This window comes from Gavia stellata, chromosome 29 (genome assembly GCF_030936135.1).
Source record: "Gavia stellata isolate bGavSte3 chromosome 29, bGavSte3.hap2, whole genome shotgun sequence".
Lineage (NCBI taxonomy): Eukaryota > Metazoa > Chordata > Aves > Gaviiformes > Gaviidae > Gavia > Gavia stellata.
The window spans coordinates 8,130,936-8,150,876 of record NC_082622.1 but is presented as its reverse complement, the minus strand read 5'-3'; the positions used below and the strand labels follow the sequence as shown (position 1 = coordinate 8,150,876).

The following is a 19,941-nucleotide window of genomic DNA, read 5'->3' as shown; positions in this document are numbered from 1 at the left end:
GCTTTAAAAAGCCACCTGATGTACCAATATTTGCTGCCTCCAGGAGCCCTGGGGAAGATGTCCGTGCTGATGCTCACAGAAAGCGTCAGGACCCCAGGAGCTTGCAGCAGCCCTTGCTGAGCTCAGCAGCGGGAGAGGGGTGAGCCCTGGGCGCTGCTGGCTGCGGAGCCTTTGCCCGTTCATGGTCTGTGTAATGGGAACTGTCCTATGAACTGGAAAAAAAAAAATAATAAAGTCTTTATTTTCTATAGTCACTGCTTCAGCCTGTTCTCTGACACCCCTGCAGTCAGTCCCTGTGCCCTGTGACAATCTGGGCTGGGCTCGGTGGCACCGACAGCGTTCAGGGTGATGGTGCCACAGGTCGCAGCGCAGCCGCTGGCACAAGCAGCCGCTGGAGCCCCCGCTCCCCTGCGGTGTCCTGCAGGAGTCAGCGGTGGAGGTACCGGCTCCTTGGCTCTGCTGCAGTGCCCAGGGGAGGCACAGAGCGCTTGGATAGTCCCGCACAAACCTTCTCTTCCCTTTTGCACAAGGCCAACAAACAATCCTCTGCTGTGGGGTCACTGTCCTTGGCCATGGGCTTATCTTGTTACAGGAACAGCTGTGAAAGGAGCATTTTGGCTATTCCTCCAGCTGCATCCTGCTGCCTCCCCAGCCCTGCCCTCCCTTGGTATGGGGGGGTGTCCGCTCCTGGGACAGGCTCCTGCCAGGAGGGTGGGTGACAGAGGTGAGGGGAAGAGGCTAAGGGCCAAATGCCATGGGCAGGGAGGATGTGCCACAGCTGCTGGCTGGGCAACAGCAAAAAGAGCCAGGGGCTGTTCTGGGGCCCGCTCGGGATTTAGCACCGAGCCGGGGGCAGCCCCGCCTGGGAAGCAGCGGGTGCCCATGCCCAGGAGCCAGCACAGCCCACACCGACCACGTCAACGGTCACCTGTGGCTGAGAAACCGGTCATGGCCAACTCCAGCCTGGTCACTGTGTCAGAAGCACCGCCCAGGGTGTGGTGGAGGGAATGGCAGCAAAGGGACCGTGAGGTGTCCGTAATAAGCCAGAAGTGCTGAGCCACACTGCAGCCGTACACCGGGACACAGCTGCTGCCCCCCCCCAGAAGGACAGGGTCCCACAGCACTGCTGCACCCTGCCAGCCCCCACCCCACCCCATTTGCTGCTCGAAGGAGAAAAGCGATGGTCTGGGGCAGCAGCAAAGGGGTGACCTGCCCAGCCCAGGCCTCAGAGCACAGCTTCAAGCAGGAAGCTTCAGTTCTGCCCCTCGCAGCCCGCTGCAGGAAGAGAAAGGCAGGAAGGGATCCAGCAAACATGGCAAAGGGCAGAACCAACGCTTCTGTCCGCAGAGAATCCACATTGGAACGTACTTCCCCATTTCTGAAGGGGCAAAGCACTGCCATAGGGCACACAGGGCAGGGGCACCGTCCCACAACACCCTCCCCAGGGTGTGGGCACCCACCGCCCCTGCCCGCCCGGGCTGGCCGCTCCCCCAGTGCAGGGGAGTCCCTGCCTCCTTCCCCATCCCTCCCTGAACACAGCGATAATGGGTGAACTTTGACCTTAGCAAAACAGGAGGAGGAGGAAAATCCTGGCTGGAAACAGAAAGATCAGATAGCTGCTACCAAGGAGGCAACAAGCTCTTCCTCCACCAGCACCCGCCTCCCCAAGCAGCAGCAGCAGGCACAGAAAGACAGAACAAACTGTTGCTTTTTTTGTTTTTTGGGGTTTTTTTGTTTTTTTTTTTGAAAAAGCTAATAATAAATAACAAGAGAAGCCGATAGGGCAGTGCAACCGCAACGTGCTGAAGCCCCCACGAACACTGTGACTCTCACCGAGGGCACAGCCATGGGAGCTGTGCTGTGTGCCATGGGACTTGCAGGTGCTTACACATCGCCAGGTCCCTCCAGCTGCCCAAAACAACAGCCTGGGGGCAGAACCAGGAGCAGGACTAACAAATCTGTCTCCCTGGCAAGTCACTTCGGAGGAGCCGGCCTCAGACAGCAGACTCAACAGCAGCAGCCCCATTCAGGAAGTGCTGCCCCACCGGCCGGGAGACCGGGAACTGTGCCTGGGCCAGCCACTGCATCCGCCTGTTCACAAGGTCTGGCACCGACAGCGAGCGAAACTCCAGCCCGTTGCTCCTCCCGTTGGCATCCACCTCATCATAGCCACCCTCTTGCTGTGCCCGCACATTGGGGTGCAGCCACTTGTAGTAGGTGACTCTCAGCGCCAGCCCCAGCAGGTAGCAGGGCAGGGCGGCGGAGACCACTGGGATAAGGTACGAGTGCTCGTCCGAGGGGAACCGGCACCAGAGCCAGGACAGGACCAGCAGCGTGCTGTCCACCAGGATGAAGCCGTGATAGATGATGCTGCGGTACAGCGTCCTCCCTTGCGCCACGTTGAACCAGCTGAAGTAGAGGATCACAGCTACCATGGCCCGGTAGAGCTGCTCGGGGCCGGGTGACTCCATGAAGTCCGTGTCCTGCAGGCTGACCCAGAGGAACATCGCCAGCCACACGAGCGGGAAGTGGACAGCCACGCTGTAGGGCCAGAGCAGGGCAAAGAGGGTGACCACGAGGATGCGGGGGCAGATGAGGAAGAGGTTCCACAGGAAGTAGATGATGGAGGAGCCCAGGCTCAGCTCGTACTTGTCCTGCAAGAAGGAGCGCAGGGACTGGTGGTAGTCCAGCAGAGACCAGGTCACACACAGGAACGCAGTACAGATCCCCAGTCCTGCAAACACAGTGGTGGAGATGCTGAGGGCAGATTGAGGGGGGCCCAGCCCAGCTCAAACCTCCCCCTCCCCGGCATTGCTAAAATGAGCTTCCCACCAGTTTGCAAAGCAGCTGCTGTGGAGGGTCAGAGCCTCAGCACCTGCATCTCTCCCCCGGCCTTCTGCCCTCCCTGAGGAGGAGGCTACTGCCCGGCCTTGCCCAGGAGAAGGGGAAGAAGCAATGGGACCGAGCGGCTCTGCAGAGCCCGTCTCCCAGCCAGGGAAGCCCCCAGCCGACACGGGCAGGAGATGAGTGCAGGCTCCACCCAACCAGCACATGGTTGGGCTCCCCAGTTCACTGCAGTGACATTTGCTTCCCACCCCAGGATGGGTACCAATGCACCTCCTCAGTAGCCTGCGCTCCACCCTCCATCCATACCCACAACAGCATCTCCCGACCCCCCAGCAGGCTCCCAATTTCTCTCCTGACCCTCAGCCTCTCCTGGGGCACACAGGGGAATAACCACAGAGGTCCCCCTGCTCCAACCCTCCCACCCCAAGCCCAGCATACTGCATTGGGGCACGCGAGCACCGGACAGAGGTCCACCCTCCGGTGTACCACGTCAAGGCAAGGAGTGACGTGGGAAAAGAATGACACCTCAAGCAAGGACAGAAGAAGTGTCCTGCTGGGTCCTGCAGCCCCTGGACAGCCCATCTGGTCTGTCCCATCCAAGCCTGCCCTGATTTCAAGCCTGCACCCCTGCACCCCCCTTCCCTGGCCCCAGACCCCTCACCCTGGGAGGGCTCTGCCTTGTTCGTGCGCAGGATAACGTAGAGGAGCAGGGTGAGCTGCGGGGTGTTCTCCAAGAAGGTCTCGAAGAGGCGCAGCATGCTGATGTCGTGGGAGAGGAAGGCCATGCGGTTCTGCTCCTCCTCCTCCACCGCCGCCTTTGTCCAGCACACCTTCCAGCCCACCCTCAGAGCGTGGAGGCACCTGTGTGGGGACCCGGCCAGCGGTGAGGGGCTGCCCAGGGGCAACACAGCATGCCCCTTGGTCCTCACGCTGCCCTGGCAGGACAACTTAAAACGCTCCCATTTATGCTCGAACCGCTCCCTCGCCAAGCCAAGCACCGCAGCGGCCACGCGACGCCCAGCTGCCCTGTGAAGTTCAAGCACGAAACTGAGCATCGCCCTTGGCGGAAGCAGCAGGATTATTTCCTTCCACGGAGGGCTTTGGGGAGGCCACGATGCCTCCCCAAACAGCCAGGAGAGCCAAGGACGAGACAAGATTTCGGGGTGTTCGCCACTCCGCAGGCTCCAACGCCCAGTGCTTGGCAGGAGGCCTCCGGCAGCGGTGACAGCACCAGGAGACAGAGCAAAGCCGGTGCCTCGGGATGCGGGTGGGAAACTTCGGCTGGAGGGAGGCGGGTGGCTCCCGCCGACACGTTTCCACATGGCTCCAACCCGGGGCCGGGCCAAACCGCTCTACCCGGGGAGCCCTTTGGGCATCCCGACCCGGGCACCCCCCGTCCCCGGGTGTCAGGATGCCCGAGGGGTTCCCCGGGCAGAGCGGCAGCTGCAGGGGGTCGGGCCCCGTTCCCCGCGGGAGCGGGGTGAGGGGGCGGCCTGGGAGGGCAGCGGGAGAGGCTGGGGCGGAGGGCAGGGGCCGGGAACGCCGTGGGGATGCCTGGGGGTGCGGGGGAGGCACCGCAGGGATGCCCGGGGGGTGCGGGAGGGGGGGGATGTCGGCGGAATGCCGGGGGGGGGTACCGTACCTGAAGAGGAAGCCGAGCTGGAGGAGGTGGAGGGCGGCGAGCAGCCACGGGGGCACGGCGGGGCGCAGGGCGGGCGGGTCGGAGCGGAGCCAGAGCCAGCTGCAGGCCTGGGTGGCGACCGAGGCGGCGGCCAGCAGCGCCAGCGCCAGCGCGGCCCAGCCGGGGTGCCCGCCCCGCGCGTACTCCGCCGCCACCCACCCGTCGGCGCAGACGTCCAGCACCGCCGCTGCCGTCCCCGCCGCCGCCAGCAGCAGCTGCAGCGGCCCGAAGCGCGGCGGGGCAGCCGGCGCCGCCATCAGCGCGGCCGCCACGGACACGCCCACTTCCCGGCCACGCCCCCGGACCGGCGGCCACGCCCCCGCTGCCTCCCGCCGCCCCGCCCAGGCCCCGCCGGTGGCTGCAGCGCCCCCCTCGGTAGCCCTGCACCCGCGGGGCAGCCCCTGCACCGCCCGGCTCCGCCACCCGCCGCTGTCGCAGCCCCCGGGCCCAGCCCGGCCTCTGCCCGTGCCCACACCTCCCGCAGGCACCTCGGGAATCACAGAATCACTGAGGTTGGAGAAGACCTGTCAGATCATCGAGTCCAACCATCAACCAACCCCACCATGCCCACTAAACCATGTCCCGCAGTGCCACGGCCACACGTTCCTTGAACACCTCCAGTGACGGTGACTCCACCACCTCCCTGGGCAGCCTCTGCCAGTGCATCACCACTCTCTCAGTAAGGAGCAAATACCAACCACGCTGCGAAGCCCCAGGCAGCTACTCCTCCTGTGCCCTCACTCCTCTTCCGACACGAGGCATCCATTCCCCTGCGGCTGCCCTGGTGGGCACGCCACATTTCCATGCCCAGCCTACGCTGCTCCACTCGCAGGCTTTGTCCTCGCCCCCGCAGCCCTTTCCACTCTTAGACCCTGCCTGCACCTTTCTGGCGGAATGGTCCGTCGGAGGCACACAGACCACCTGCGGGAGCCACCAGGGCTGGTGCTCTTCCAGGGCATGCTCAGGCTGCGTGTTCCAAGCAGACACCCCACCACCTTGCGAGCTCCCGCTCTGCCCACAGCCAGACCCCTGGGAACCCGGAGCTGCCTCTTACAGGCAGCACAAATACTCCTCCTGTGTCTCATTCACCCGTACCTAATGGGTCTGGCACCATCACTTTGCATTGGTTCCCTCCAGGTTCTCAGAGAAGCTAGCAAAGCCCAAGGCTGGTAAAACACCAAATCGTTCAGTGTTTCTTAATGGCGAAGCGGTCAACGTCAGCTTGCAGTGCCCAGCTGAAGGAAGAAACTAAGTGGATGCGAGTTAAGAGAGCACAGAAGGGAAGAGCTGTTTATGCTCAGCGATTAGGTGGAAAAAAGAAACAAAAATTTAAAAAACAGTCAAGCTTCTTGCCCTGGAGCCTCATCTTGGGCACTGACAAGTAAAAGTCATGGCCCAAACTTGCTGAAGCTCATACACTGTCAAAGGATGAGTTCATCCCACCTGGCTTTGCTCATAAGCCAAAGGCAAGGCTGCTGCTGTACAAGGCCACCGGAACAAGACCTTCTGGGGTGCCGGTTGTGTGGTCTTTCCAGAAGAGAAGCGTGTGCCATCGTGAGGAACCCACCTGGCAGCAGACTCCTTGGGAACACGCAGCAGCTCACAACTCTCATCCACGGTAAGTTAAAGTCCACGGGGAGGCCTTGTCTTCACCCGATTTGTGAGACTACCTCAGAAGTCACAGCAGAAGGCAGACAGACTCCCTGATGCAAGCCAGTCTGGCACAAAAAGACTTTGTAGCAATCACTGCCCTTTCCTGACAACATCAAGCTTTTCTAGAAGATTTCAAATCAACACCATAGAGCTTTTAGTAAAAGCCACTGATTTTGTCTTGGTTTCTGAGCAAGTTCTCAATGCCAAAGCACTCACAATTGCTGATTCGTGTGCATCGTGAACCTGTGCTCTCATTTTCTCTTGCTCTGTCATTACAGTGCTTGCTGGGGACTGACAAGTCCTAAGAGCAAGCAGAATAATAAAAGCCAACCACTGGTGACGGCAGAGGCAGAGCTGCTGATTTTAACACACTCATTGTATTTTGTAAAATCAACTTCCCTGATGGCACAAACGTGATCAATGCGGCAGGTCTCCTCGCACGGGGTGAGGTCGTATCTGACAGAGTTAAACTCATAGTACTGCTGCAGATAGTGTGGATCCTTTGATATCCTCTCCAGCACCGTCTGCATGGAGTGCGCAGAGCCATCAGGGACTTGGAAGGCTTCGGTCAGCCTATACTCTTCCTCCCATGTTGGGAACTCTTCCTCCCATGTTGAGGCCATCATGTTGGCATGAGTTAGGTTCAAGTAGTAAGTCACCATATCCTGCAGGCAGAGAAAAACAGAACGAGGACAAATCAGGAAAGGATCAGCCCTTGAGTGAAATGTTTGGCTAGGATGTGACCAGCCCCTTCTCCCAGACGCTGGCGTGCAGCACCACAGACGTGTAGTCACTGCAGGCAGCGCATCGCCCTGCCCAGCCAGGGGTGAGCTGCCTCCCAACAGGTGCTTTCCACCGAGATGTGAACCTGGGGACAGACACCGTAGGTGACAGCCTCCAGAATTCACCACAAAAGCGTGCCGTTTCATGAGGGATGAAGGGATGGCTTGTCTCTGCTTTACTTTTATCTCCAAACATCAGGAATTTTGAGCCTGGCCTGCTTCAGAATCACTGTTATTTACTATCAAGACTGTCCACTAGCAGAACCAAGGGTTGGAGTAGTGTTACTGAGTGAAGTTATTTTCTCAACTGTGAACAAACAAAAGAATAAAGTTTTGCACAACTTCTGTTCTCAGTCTCTTGCCCTTTTTCTCTCTGCTTCATTAGCTCCCCAGCCTTCCACAGTGTATTTTAGCATTCACTTCTCATGCTACAAACATGTAAACAGAGCATCTACAGAGCAGCCTTATCCATTGCAAAGAAAGGCACAAACACTTCATCCTCTACCTCTTTGCAAATAAGAGACAGAGGAAACAGACACTGCCCCTACAATTCACCTAAGTTCAGATCTATTACAAATGAATCAATTTAGCAAGTAGGGGACCCAAATAATTTTCTAGACAGTTAAAAGTTTTTTTGGGGGGGTTCAACAAGTCTGTCAATCCCCAAAGAGAAGTTCGGCAATCCACGTTACCTGGGTAATAAAGCAAGTGTCAAAGGAGACTAGCTAAAGACATGAAGAACACAGAATCACAGAATCACTACAGTTGGAAAAGACCTGTAAGATCATCAAGTCCAATCATCACCCCAACCCCACCATGCCCATTAAATCATGTCCCACAATGCCTCGTCCACACGTTCCTTGAACACCTCCAGTGATGATGACTCCACCACCTCCCTGGGCAGCCTCTTCCAGTGTTTCACCACCCTCTCAGGGAAGAACTTTTTCCCAATATCCAGTCTGAACCTCCCCTGGCGCAACTTGAGGCCATTTCCTCTTGTCCTGTCGCTTGTCACTTGGGAGAAGAGACCAACACCCACCTCACCACAACCCCCTTTCAGGTAGCTGTAGAGAGCAATAAGGTCTCCCCTCAGCCTCCTCTTCTCCAGACTGAACAACCCCAGTTCCCTCAGCCGCTCCTCATCTCCAGATTGTGCTCCAGACCCCTCACCAGCTCCGTCACCCTTCTCTGGACACGCTCCAGCACCTCAATGTCCTTCTTGGAGTGAGGGGCCCAAAACTGAACACAGTATTCGAGAGGCAGCCTCACCAGTGCTGAGTACAGGGGCACGATCACCTCCCTCCTCCCGCTGGCCACACCATTTCTGATACAAGCCAGGATGACATTGGCCTTCTTGGCCACCTGGGCACATTGCTGGCTCATATTCAGCCAGCACCCCCAGGTCCTTTTCTGCCGGGCAGCTTTCCAGCCACTCGTCCCCAAGCCTGTAGCATTGCATGGGGTTGTTGTGACCCAAGTGCAGGACCTGGCACTTGGCCTTGTTGAACCTCACACAATTGGCCCCGGCCCATCGATCCAGCCTGTCCAGATCTCTCTGCAGAGCCTTCCTGCCCTCGAGCAGATCAACACTCCCACCCAACTTGGTGTCGTCTGCAAACACAACAAAGCCTGTCCTGCACTGCCCTGGGAAACTCATCCCAGCAGAAGGCCTGGGCCAACTGACTGTGGTTGCCTTGCCTTTACTCACTGACACTCTTACTAAATCTTTGTGCTAGCCATGAGGCTGAAATATCTTGATTAAGGTCCTCTCCTACACAGCCGCTTGGCTCCTGTAGTCCTGCCTGTTAAAACCACACGGAGAATTAAAGCATCCTTCTAGAACTGCAGCGTGCAGCACGTGAGGATCCCCTACCAACACTTGAAGGGTGTCTGGATCATAGTCGATCACCCGAATCCCAGGGTTGTTGGCTCCATTGCTCACTCCAGGTAATGTTGTTTTCCAGGGAGTCACTCCAGGTGCCAGGAACATGACATTGATTGGAGAACCTTAACAGAAAGGCAAAACAACGCATGTATGGGAGACCCTGGATTGTATCACACCCTGCCCATGCTGCAGTGAGCTCTCCAGGAACCGATCACACTCCATACAGCAGCTTTGCCACCAGCCCTAGTTACAATAGTGCACACATAAAGATCAGCACATTGAACGGCATCAGGGATCGAACACAGGACTGCTGCAGCTGAGAACAGGCTTTCCACTGCTGTCGAAGACTCTTGCAATGAGGGTACGCAAGAGAACCACACTCAGCAAAGGAGACCCAGCGCACTACCCGTAACCCCAATGCAAAGATTCATAACTGCTCCCTTATGTCTCAGCTGATGTCCAAACCCCATCAATAGGGAGCAGGCAAGAAGCTGCGAGGACTGAGGGGAAACAACAAAATTTGAGAGTAAACAGGAAGGAGCGCTGGAGCTACAGGCTGGGGGTAGAGATCAGAACCACTGTTGTCTTCTGTTGGCCAAGGCATTTTACAAGCCTTTTCTGGCTTCTCAGCTGCATTCAGCTAACAGCCACTGAAAACTCTCATCGACAGTGACTTTCTGGGGGTTGGAAAAGCTATCATGCAAATGCTTGGGTGGCCAGAACCAGTACCTGTATCACTGTAAAACATCCGAAAGCTGTCCGTGTGATGGTGCCCAAAAAACTGGGCAGCAATCACTCTGTGGTGCTTCTGCACAATTTTCAAGTATCGTTCATTAAAGCCACTCCGGAACCAAGGCTTGCCTCGTTTTTTCTCGAAGAAGCCAGGAGGGACGTGCCCCACGATGTAGACCTACAAAAGCGGAGAGTTGTACTGAACACAAAGCCCATACTTCCCACAGAGCACTGGCTTGCTGTGACTGCACAGAGGGGAGAGCAGGGATGAGAAGAGCTTCCAGGCTGGGAGAAGCCTTCTACAAAGTTTGTTTATTAATTTCTTGTAATACCATTTCATCTGCTCTAGAGGCATTGGTCAGTGTTTCTTCCAGCCACTGGAACTGCCCTCCAGGATCATCCTCACCAGCTGTCTCATCATTCTGGTCGTAGTACAGATTGGTATTGAGGACAACCATTCTCCCCCTTGTCCTTGGGTTGGGCAGCTTCTCACTGTAGAAAGCTCCTGAAAAATGCAACCAGCAGGGAAAGAGCTGGAGGTCTGGTCACGCTGGTTGCTGTGACCCCAGATCCCTTTGTTTCCATCCCTCTCAGCTCTCCTTGGCAATGGCCACAGCAGAGTCACTGTCTGGACAAGGTGCCAGCAGCGCTCTGACCACTTCAGGATGGGGATTTGGAGCCACTCTTCCCCCTGTGTATCTCTTGTCATGCTTATGCCTCTCCAGGTGAAGGGAGACCCTGCATGGGGACAGTGTGCAGCACCAGGAGCTGGGCAGCCCTAGAGAGCCACAGCACTAGCCTGCACCAGCAGCTTTCTTAAAAGATCATTTTTCTTCCACTGAAGCTTACCACTCTGCATTCTCTGTAGGGATACTTTCCAGTAACTTGAGGAAAGCAGGAGAGACTAAAGCATAAAGAAACTTCCTTTCTCATATGCAGCAGAACTCAGTGCCAGAAATCAGCATTAAATTGGACAATTCCTCTGCAAATAACTCTATAAATACTGTTGCTCTGAGCATAGAAGCAGGCAAAACTATTTGTGGTATTCTTCTAACCAGCCCCATCTCCCCAGAGTGCTGCCAACATGAGCCAGTGGTGCCATACCTGCTCTGAAAAGAGGAACGGAAGCATCATTCAGCCAGGGACGCCACAGTTCAGCTGTTCGGTTGTAGATCCTGTGCTCTTTCCCTGGAAACTGATTCTTGGGGTGGAAGTCATGATTGCCCATTGCCGCATAGACTTTAGTGTCTAGAGACAGAGAAAAGGAGGCACAGAGGAATCCATGCTTACTTCAGAGTTCCTCAGCACCAAAGCTCCCGGAGGCACTCACAGACTTGGAAAGAACAGCATGGTTTGAGAGCTTTGCAAAAGTGAATCCTCACCACGGCCATGTGGTTGCATTGACCGGGGGTACAACACTGACCATCCCTCCTCAGGACAAGCCACCCCAGAGCCATGGCTTTACAGATGAATCAGTGAGCTTTCACCATCAATAACGCTCCTTCCCCCACTGCTGACATGGATTAAGCGTGAGGAAATCTTGCAGCCTTTTCAGTCTTAATGTCTAATTACCTAAACATTTTATTTTTCTCTCTTCTGAGTGAGTTAACCTGAAACAACAAGTACACATCAGATGCCTCAATACAGACACGCCTCACGCCATACAGCAACTAGGAAGAGGACAAACAAGTTCCAACAACCACAGCCCTTCTGTGCCTTTCCTCTTCCCAATTCTGTCATTTCTCCACCCTGGTAAGCTCTTCCCATGCGACTCTGTGCCCCTCTCCCTTTCTCATCCCCTCAACTCCTACCTGGAAATGTCTCTTTTATCAGAGAAGTCAGATTTTCTATTATGTGCAGAACCTTTTCTTCTCCAAGCTTCTCATTGGGGACGTGTGGAGTATCATCTCTAGAAAAATAAAAGCAGCACAGTCACTGTATGTGACTAACAGGGCATATGCTTAAAGTGGTAAGCAAGGCAGAGAAACTTGCTTATTTCTCTTTTTGCCTCCTAGAAAATAAAGTCAAAGCTTTTGGGGCAGGAACCAGTGCTATCTTGACTGGCCAAGGCACTGAAGGAGTTTCAAGGAATTGCTCAAAGTAAAAACTGGCTCCATTTTATTCTACCGTGAAAAATCTAAACACAAGCTTATGAAGTGGAGGCTCACCCAACACTAAACCTGACTGGAGATATTGCAAGGAACAGCATTTTGCAATCTCAGGTCAACATCTGATCGGCAATAGTGAAGCAAAGCTGTTTGCACAGCTGTTTGAACAGCAGGATAATAACTCTCATAAACATGAAACAAAGGAATGCCTCCAGTAAGGCAGTAATCATTGAGGTCTGCCTCCAAAAGTGTGGCAGACACACACTTCTATGTTTTCACTAATATGCTTATGGCATTTGTAGATGATGCTAGACTGTCAATGAGCCTATCAAGAGGAAGATCAAAATTCAAAATGATGTCAAAGAACTGGGGGAAATAGTCTGAAGGAAAAAGAAAAATCAACATAAAGTCATAAGGACCAATAACTACTTCTAAGTACGAACAATCATCCGCAGAGACAGAAAATGAAAACGGGGGGGCAGGCAACAGCGCTGTAAACTAGGACTGGACATTACAGCAGATTACAGGTTGATGTTGCACTGTTAGAAGAAAAGCAAACATTACAAGAGGACATATACACTTACAACAATCATGCAAAATAAAGCTTTTACTGTCTGTAAGTGCTATTGAAGCCTCCTGTGGAATAGGGTACCCGCTTCTGGATGCCATACTAGGAGAAAACATGCTCCATTTGGGGAGGTTCTTCATACTTCTAAAGCAATAAAACAGCCCCTTTTTGAGACAAGTCTCCCAGGTGCCTCTTTACAGCTTGAAGAAATGCTGCAATGCTCTCCTCCCACTGCCTCTAACAGGCAGGACTTGGTGCACCAACAGAAAGAGCACATCCCATTTCCCCAAGCGTTTCAGGTACTCGGAGTTTGTGCGAAGTCAGACAGGGCTGGCCACAATCAAAAAGAAAAGGAAGGGTAGTGAGTTGTGATCCTTTCCTTACTGTTTCTCACTGCTGGGGCTTGTCGGGAGCCTCTTGCTGGTGTCGAGAGGCCTCACTGGGGTCATGTTCTCCCCCCAGCCTCCATTTTGCATAATAAGGCACATCCTTCTCTCACCTCTCCAAAATAGTTACCATCAGCAGCCCTGGATCTCCCAGAAGCTCCTTAGGCCCCGGCCCTCCGGCTGCCTTCCCCCACCGGGCCCGGCGTCCCTCCGAGCAGGCAGGGCCTCGCCGCGGCCCAGGCGCGACGCCTAACCCCGGCACCCCCACTGCCAGCTCCCGGCGTGCCTCCTCTCGGAGGAGCAGCTCTCTGAAGGGGCGCACACCGTTCCTCAGCCCGCCGGACTGCAGCGGGAGGACGGAGGCGGCGAGCTGAGGAGAGGCCCGTCGGTGAGCGGGTTCAGAGCCCGGCCGAATGCCGCTGCTGGCGGGCGGCCGATGCGCTCCCGGCGGGCCCCCGGCCCCTCCCGGCCCCCGGCCCGTCCTCACCCGGTCCAGAGGACGAAGTCCGGCCGCTGCAGGCGGCTCCTCATGGCGCGGGCTGCGGAGGCGAGCAGGCGCCAGGGCGCGTCGCAGAGGTAGCTGCCCCAGGGCCCGGCGGCGGGCACGGCGCGGGAGCCGCCCGAGGGGCACACCTGCCCGGCGCCCGCCGCCGCGTCGTAGTCGGGGTCCCAGTGGAGGTCGGTGACGTGCCAGAAGCGCCCTGTCGCTGCCGGGAGACGCCGAGGCTCAGCGGGGCGGGGGGCGCGGCGCTGCCACGGGGCACCGCTCGGGACCCCCCGCCCGGCCGGGGAGCGGGGCACGCTGCCTCCCCTTACCTGACAGGCCCGCGGCCAGCGGGCAGAGCAGGAGGAGCGCGACGGGCTGCATGTATGTATGTATGTATGTATGTATGTATGTATGTATGTATGTATGTATGTCGGTCGGTCGCTGCTGCGCTGCGCTGCCCCGCCCCGCCCCGCCCCGCCCCGCCCCTCACCTGGCCGCTGCTGGGCAGCGCCCGCACCCAAAATGGCGCCGGCCGCCTCCCCGCGGCCTCCTCCTATTGGAAGGAGCCGGAAAGTGAGGTGTCGTGATTGGCTGCCGGCCGGCGGAACTGCGCCTACGGATTGGGCAGGAACCAGCGGCGCGAGAAGGGGCGGTGCGCGCGGGCCGGCTGGCGCCCGACGTTCGGCCGTAGCCATGTGGAGCGGACACGGTGCGGGCCGGGGGCGGCCGGGCGGCGGTGGGCCTGGCCGGTGGCCGGCGCCTGGGGGCGGCGCGGGGCGCCTGGGGCCGCCGGAGACGGGGGGGACGACGAGGCCGCCGCCGCGCCCCGTGATGGCGGCGGCGGCGCTGGCGGCAGGGTCGAGGGGCGCGTCACCGCCACCGCCTCACCGGCTCTCCCTCTTCCCCCTCAGGTACCTTCGAGGGCGGGTACGGCAGCGTGGGCACCTCGGGGCCCGCGGGCGGCTACACGCAGTCGCCGGGCGGCTTCGGCCCCCCCGCCGGCACCCAGGCGGAGAAGAAGCAGGTAGGCCGGGAGCGGGGCGCTGGGCCGCGGCGGCCGGAGGAGCGGGGAGAGGGGCGGCCGCTCCCCGGCGGCGCTGACGGCCCCGCCGACCCTTGCAGAGAATCCGCTCCCAGAACATCGTGCCCTGCACCGTGTCGCAGCTGCTGGCAGCCGAGCAGGTCGACGAGACCTTCCGCATCTGCGACGTGGAGATCTCCCAGGTGGGCGCCGGGAGAAAGCAGCGAGCGGGAAGGCTGTGGGTAAAGCAGACTCGTTTCCCGGGGCCTTCCCGGATAAGCTCTTCCCTCTCCCAATGCAGGTCACCATTATGGGGATAATTCGGCACGCTGAGAAAGCACCGACAAACATTCTCTACAAAGTGGATGACATGACGGCAGCCCCGATGGATGTCAGGCAGTGGGTTGATACTGATGTAAGCACCATATTCCTTATGAACGTGCTTCTTTAAAAGCTTTGGGATCGCTGAAGAGAGAGAACCGATCAAAAAGATGTGGCTGTTCCAAGAAGTGTTTTAGGAATAACATGCCTCTGAAAGCCAAGGGAGGTGCTGCCGTAGCAGAGATCACTGGTTCTGTACGTGACCCTTCTCCTGTTCTGTAATTCATATGTGGTTCTGCATTGAATCACTTTGGATAATTTTTTAGAGTTTAGCTGCTGAAGCTCAACTGTTACTTCGTAGCTGAACTGAGAGGTGCATGCTCAGTACCTTTGTGTAGAAATACAAGGAGAGGGGCGAATGGAGATTTTTCTGTGTGGCTCGGTGATTGAGGCAAAGACGTGTACTGATGAATATTGTCTTGTTTTCTGATGCATGCCTTCTGAAGTGCTGATAACTTTCACTGCTGGCCTTTAAAGCTAGCCTGTGTTATTGTAACATATATTTGAAGGCAAACAGCTGAGTTCAGTTAAACAAGTTTGGGAGAGTAATTAGGCAGACATTCAGTTGGATTAACTGCCAGTTTAGCATAACTTCAGAAAAGGTTCTGGACTGCTTCCATTCCCCTAGCCAAGTTACACAGTGGAAAACCTGCTTTTTTACTATTTTGAGGGTTCTTTCCTCTTGTTGCTCTGTGAAAACCACTCAGAAGTGGACAGAGACAGCAGGGCAGACAACTGGCTTTGAATGCTGTTAAGTGTACAGTGTGTTCAAACGAGCAAATATTTTTTTCTCTATTTGTCATTTACAGTTATGTTTACCCAGCTGCTCTTACTGGACGTAGGAATGCATTCCGTTTGTGTTTGCTTGCGATAAGCCTCGTTTCCTAAGTCATTTGTTGTGATAATGAGAAATGGAAATGTGAATCAGCAAAACCTTCCTTTCTCCTTTTTCTCTCTGTTAGGAGGCAGGTGGTGAGAATGTTGTGGTACCTCCAGGAACTTACGTAAAAGTAGCTGGTCATCTTCGTTCTTTCCAGGTAAGATGATGTTACCCATGTCTGACTCCTCAAGTCATGAGGCTGGAGCAATGCCATGAAGGATTGGTGATCTGGCACAGTGTTAGTGGGCTCCCTTTAGAACATCCACTTAATTGTGGTCTTTGCTCATCCTTTCCCTGGGGACAAGTCCTTCAGTGTTTTTGCCAGGGCTGTGTTTAATAACACTTTAATTGTTCCTAAACGCAAAGGACAGAGGACCCATTTAAAGTGCCATTCTTCCATCAGTGCGTTGTTTTCAGCAGAACAGAATACTGGCCACCAGGTTCTTGGGTGCTTGTACTGTAGAGCTTAGACCAGGTTCGGTTAATGTGGACGCTTCCTGTAGCATATTATGTGATGTGGTTGCCTCATAACTAAATATTATAACTAAATATATGATTAAATATTCAAATAATGGTGCATGTGATAAAGCAAAGTGCAATTAATTACCAGCCAGTTAGAAAGAGAAAGTTACCCTGTCTGCATTGTCTTGCAAAATCACATCTGAAAATGTAAGTCAGAAAATTGTGGAGCAGTTACATGCAGACAAGTTCCCTACCCACCACTATCCCTGTTCCTGGAGAGAATGGTTGGATTGGCTGTTAACCATGTTGCTGTTGCTGTGATGTTAATTTTTTTTTCTTTGCTTTTTTTTTTCCCCCCTCTGAAAGAATAAAAAAAGCTTGGTGGCATTTAAGATAATGCCTCTGGAAAATATGAATGAGTTCACCACACACATACTAGAGATTGTCAATGCGCATATGATCCTCAGAAAAAATCTTACGGTACGTACGTACTTGAGATTCCATCTTGGCCCTTACTGGGTTACTGGTTATCTCCCAAAGAGAGGGACCTCTTGGTTCGTTGGGGAAATTGTATACTAGTTGTGGGGCTGGAAAGCTTCAAGGTATTGGAGGGCTGCAGTGAAGGTGTATCAGGAGTCCTGGCTTCCTTGGAGAGAGACTGTGTTTCAGTCCATTTTCAGGGGTTTCTTTTGGGAGTCTATTTTCAATTCCTGTCTCTCTGAAATAATGAGTCTTTAATGCCGTAGGCTTGTGGCAGCCTCTGTAACCACAGCAATTATACTCTCGTAATTTCAGTCAGCATCAAGAGTGCCTCAGTCGTTTTCCTCTGCTGGGATAGGTGACATGGGGGGCTATGGAGGAGGTGGCAGCCTACCAGTGAACGGACTCACAGCCCATCAGAGTCAGGTAGGTGCAAGCAGCTTCTCCAGTAACACAGCAGTTGCAGCGTAGGCTGCTGCAGCGTGATGTAGGACAAAGAAATGAAAGGTTAGTTACTCTTTGAAGACAGATAGTTCTTCCTCGACACTGCTGTCCATTGATGATAGGGAAGCCCAGCTGTGTGCTAATGGTAGTTCTTGCTTTTGCAGGTGCTGAACTTGATTAAGAACTGCCCTGTCCCAGAAGGTATGAGTCTTCAAGAGTTGAAACATCAGCTCCACAATATGAGCATGTCAACAATCAAGTAAGTGTGTAGAAACAAAAAATGTTCTGGAAATCCAGGCAGTCCTTCCTGGAGTCTGATAAAAGGAGGCAGAGAGGAAAATAGTGGGCAAGCCCAGATCCTTGGTTGTTCAACAGCACTGGTAATTTCAGATGTTCCCAGTGGGAGGCAGTAGTGAGCCAGAGCTTTTGAAGTCTTGAACAGCTGCGACTGAGCCATTGTCAGTTGAAGGGGTGATAAAACGCTTCACTCCCTATTGTCAGAACCAGCTGTTTAACAGTTCAGTAGCAAAGTAAAAGGCCCTGGGAGCACTGCAGTGCCTCAGCAGTATTTTCAAGGGCTACCTTGCTCTCTGCACAGCGATCAAAACTTGGGAATAGACTGTTTCTGTTCTCTTTTCCTTTGCTGTCTCTTATAACTTCTTCTCCCCGAGACTTGGAAAAGCAGTGAAGCCTAAAGACAATAATTAATGTCTATTATCTTTCTGTGTTCTGTCTCCTTTGAAGCAGAGTCCTAGGTACTGCTTTTACCTGGGAAGTACTGAGAGTGGTGGCCTTCCCCTCTGTGGCAGGTGGACTCTAAGAGCTTCTGGGGGAGCATATTGCCATAGCTTTGGAGAAACTTTCTGTATCTACTGACTGGTGGAGCAGCACTTAAACTGCTCACAGGATAGAGCCACCGAGAGCTTCCCTGGGCAGACGCCAGAAGGGAACAGTAGAGATGGGGTCTCTAAGTGGGAAATCCCTGAGAGAAAGGTGTTGATACGAACTAGTTAGCAATTGCTTTTGTGGTTTTTTTTCTTCAAAGGCAAGCAGTTGAATTCCTTAGCAGCGAGGGACACATCTACTCCACTGTGGATGATGATCACTATAAGTCGACAGATGCTGAGTGAAGTTACTTCCAGATGGATTTAGTTATAAGCAAATGCTTGTCCATGTATCACATTATCCTGCCAAGCTTTGCAATGTGGAAGGTGATCTTTGCTCTTTCTAGCCTCTGAAAGTCCCAGTTACTCTGTGAGTGCCTCCTTGGAATTCAAGGACCAGCAGAATGTATGGGATTCTGTTAACTGGACTCGATTATGTGCTGTGACCATGTGACTGAAAGCATAAACAGACATGGGAAAACTGAGCTCCTCAAAGCTTCAGAGCCTTCAGTTTGTTTTTGTCTCCTTAGATGATGCCTGTGTTAGAAAGACTAACCTCTTTCTAATATTGTCCTGGGCAGATTGTCTTTTGTTTCTAGAGCTGTTTCTCCTAACTCAGCTTTCATTCCATTTCATTCACAAAGTGGGTAGCCAAGAGTAATATTCCACTAATGTACAGTAATCATGAGTAGATTTTTTAATTGGTTTAGTTTATGCATTTAAATCTATATTTGTACTATGAGGTGATCTTGTTACTAGAACTTTTGAGTGTTTCCAATAAAATTTTAACTTAGGTTAGTCTTGCATGCGTGTGTGGCTGTAGAGGCTTTTCTTCCCTAAAGAAGAAAACCATCTGCATTGACAAAACCTAGCCATGTGGGTAAAAGCGCAGCCCATGCTTTCAGACTTTCTTTAACTATAGTTGTTCTTTTTGAAGTGAATTGCTTTAAAAGGTCAAACTGAAGTGAATGTCTGGACACTAAGAAATTAAATAATTGTACTACTGAAGAAAGCTACACGTTGTATCAGTGTTCCAAATATAGCGAGGATCATTTCTGCCACCAAAAGTGCTTTAGCTGAAGCTCAAATGAATTGTATCATGTGGTACAATTTTGAAAGCATAACAAAAAACCCCACTAAATTAGGAAAAAGCAGGGTTGATATTGGTGATGCATTGGGGTGGAGATAACATGTTTTCCTCTCCTGTTTCTCTGCACAAGCCTGCCTTGTTGAGCGAGGCAGCGTGCTGAGGGCAGCTCCTTCAGCGTATTTCTGTCCTTTTAGTCACGATGTGCTTCCTGTTTTATAAAACGCAAAGCTGAAAAGTACCTTCTGGGAATTGTTTTGCATTTGTTAATGGCAGCATTTCAGGAGCATTTTTCACTGCAACCCCATAAGCTGTTCTCGCAAGAGGAACCATGGCTTTTGTGGTGAATGCCTTGCTGAAAAGCAGGACCTGGGATCTTTCAAGCTGAACGCTGAGACACCGAAAGGCGCTTGCTGCCTGCTGGAAGGGAGCCTGGTTTGCTGTGCTGTGCTCACCTGTCCTTTGATTGCTGCATGTCGAGTTCCCAGGGGCCTGCTGGAAAAATGGCACATGCAGCCAGGGCTGACACCGGTGGGCTCACAGGCTGGTTGACTCTGGGTGCCACGGGAGCTGCAAGTCACGGGGTTTATGTTACCTGCGACTGGTGAAGTGACCTGGCTTTGAAAAAGCAGTTCTTCCCTGTATACACATCTGTGGGGCTGGCTGCTGGACCCAGGGTGTCTGCTCCTGGCATTAATGCTGGGGCAAAACACATGTGTGCTGCTCAGGTTCAGAGAGTGGCACAGCTGTAGCCCGTGGTGCACTTGCAGGGCTAAATTGTGCTGTAGATGTGTAACAGGTGAACTTCCAGACTATGGAGTCTGGCAGATCTAGAAGCCAAAAGTATTGTCATTTCCCTTTTGCAGGAGGTGTGCATGTTAGGAAGAAAATCCCTGATGATTTTTGGAAGGGAAGATGAACAGAATTGCTCGCAGTAGAGTAGTTGTGCGGCTGGACAAAACACTTGTGATGTGACTGGAGAGGAAAAGCTCATCGGCTGGGGAGGGAGTTTAAGTCTTTGCCTAATCTCCATTTGCTGTTTGATCTTCAAAGCATCCAGGAGCATCTGCTGTTGTCTGGCTAGATGATTTGGAATAGGCCTTAGGGGACAGAAGCATTGGCTGCTTCACAGAAAGTTTACATTTTAAAACTTTGTGAACTAATGGTGAAATC

At 53.8% G+C, this 19,941-nt stretch overlaps 3 protein-coding genes across 3 annotated transcripts; 1 reads left to right on the top strand and 2 right to left on the bottom strand.

Annotated features, from left to right (window-relative positions):
• Positions 1 to 1,808: 1,808 nt before the first annotated feature.
• XKR8 (XK related 8) lies at positions 1,809 to 4,785 on the bottom strand. The gene is made up of 3 exons (XM_059830914.1): positions 4,490 to 4,785; positions 3,509 to 3,708; positions 1,809 to 2,734 (listed from the first exon to the last, which is right to left on the bottom strand). Exons 1-3 carry the CDS (start codon positions 4,783 to 4,785, stop codon positions 1,995 to 1,997), a joined length of 1,236 nt encoding a protein of 411 aa, XP_059686897.1. The 3' UTR covers positions 1,809 to 1,994.
• Positions 4,786 to 6,433: 1,648 nt separating this feature from the next.
• Positions 6,434 to 13,510, bottom strand: SMPDL3B (sphingomyelin phosphodiesterase acid like 3B). The gene is made up of 8 exons (XM_059830676.1): positions 13,459 to 13,510; positions 13,130 to 13,349; positions 11,392 to 11,489; positions 10,685 to 10,828; positions 9,913 to 10,085; positions 9,578 to 9,758; positions 8,837 to 8,970; positions 6,434 to 6,846 (listed from the first exon to the last, which is right to left on the bottom strand). The coding sequence occupies exons 1-8, from the start codon at positions 13,508 to 13,510 to the stop codon at positions 6,454 to 6,456; spliced, it is 1,395 nt and encodes a 464-aa protein (XP_059686659.1). The 3' UTR covers positions 6,434 to 6,453.
• A 312-nt stretch (positions 13,511 to 13,822) lies between these two features.
• Positions 13,823 to 18,706, top strand: RPA2 (replication protein A2). The gene is made up of 9 exons (XM_059830861.1): positions 13,823 to 13,838; positions 14,041 to 14,153; positions 14,252 to 14,353; positions 14,452 to 14,565; positions 15,494 to 15,568; positions 16,240 to 16,357; positions 16,673 to 16,779; positions 16,962 to 17,056; positions 17,843 to 18,706. Exons 1-9 carry the CDS (start codon positions 13,823 to 13,825, stop codon positions 17,925 to 17,927), a joined length of 825 nt encoding a protein of 274 aa, XP_059686844.1. The 3' UTR covers positions 17,928 to 18,706.
• The last annotated feature ends 1,235 nt before the right edge of the window (positions 18,707 to 19,941 follow it).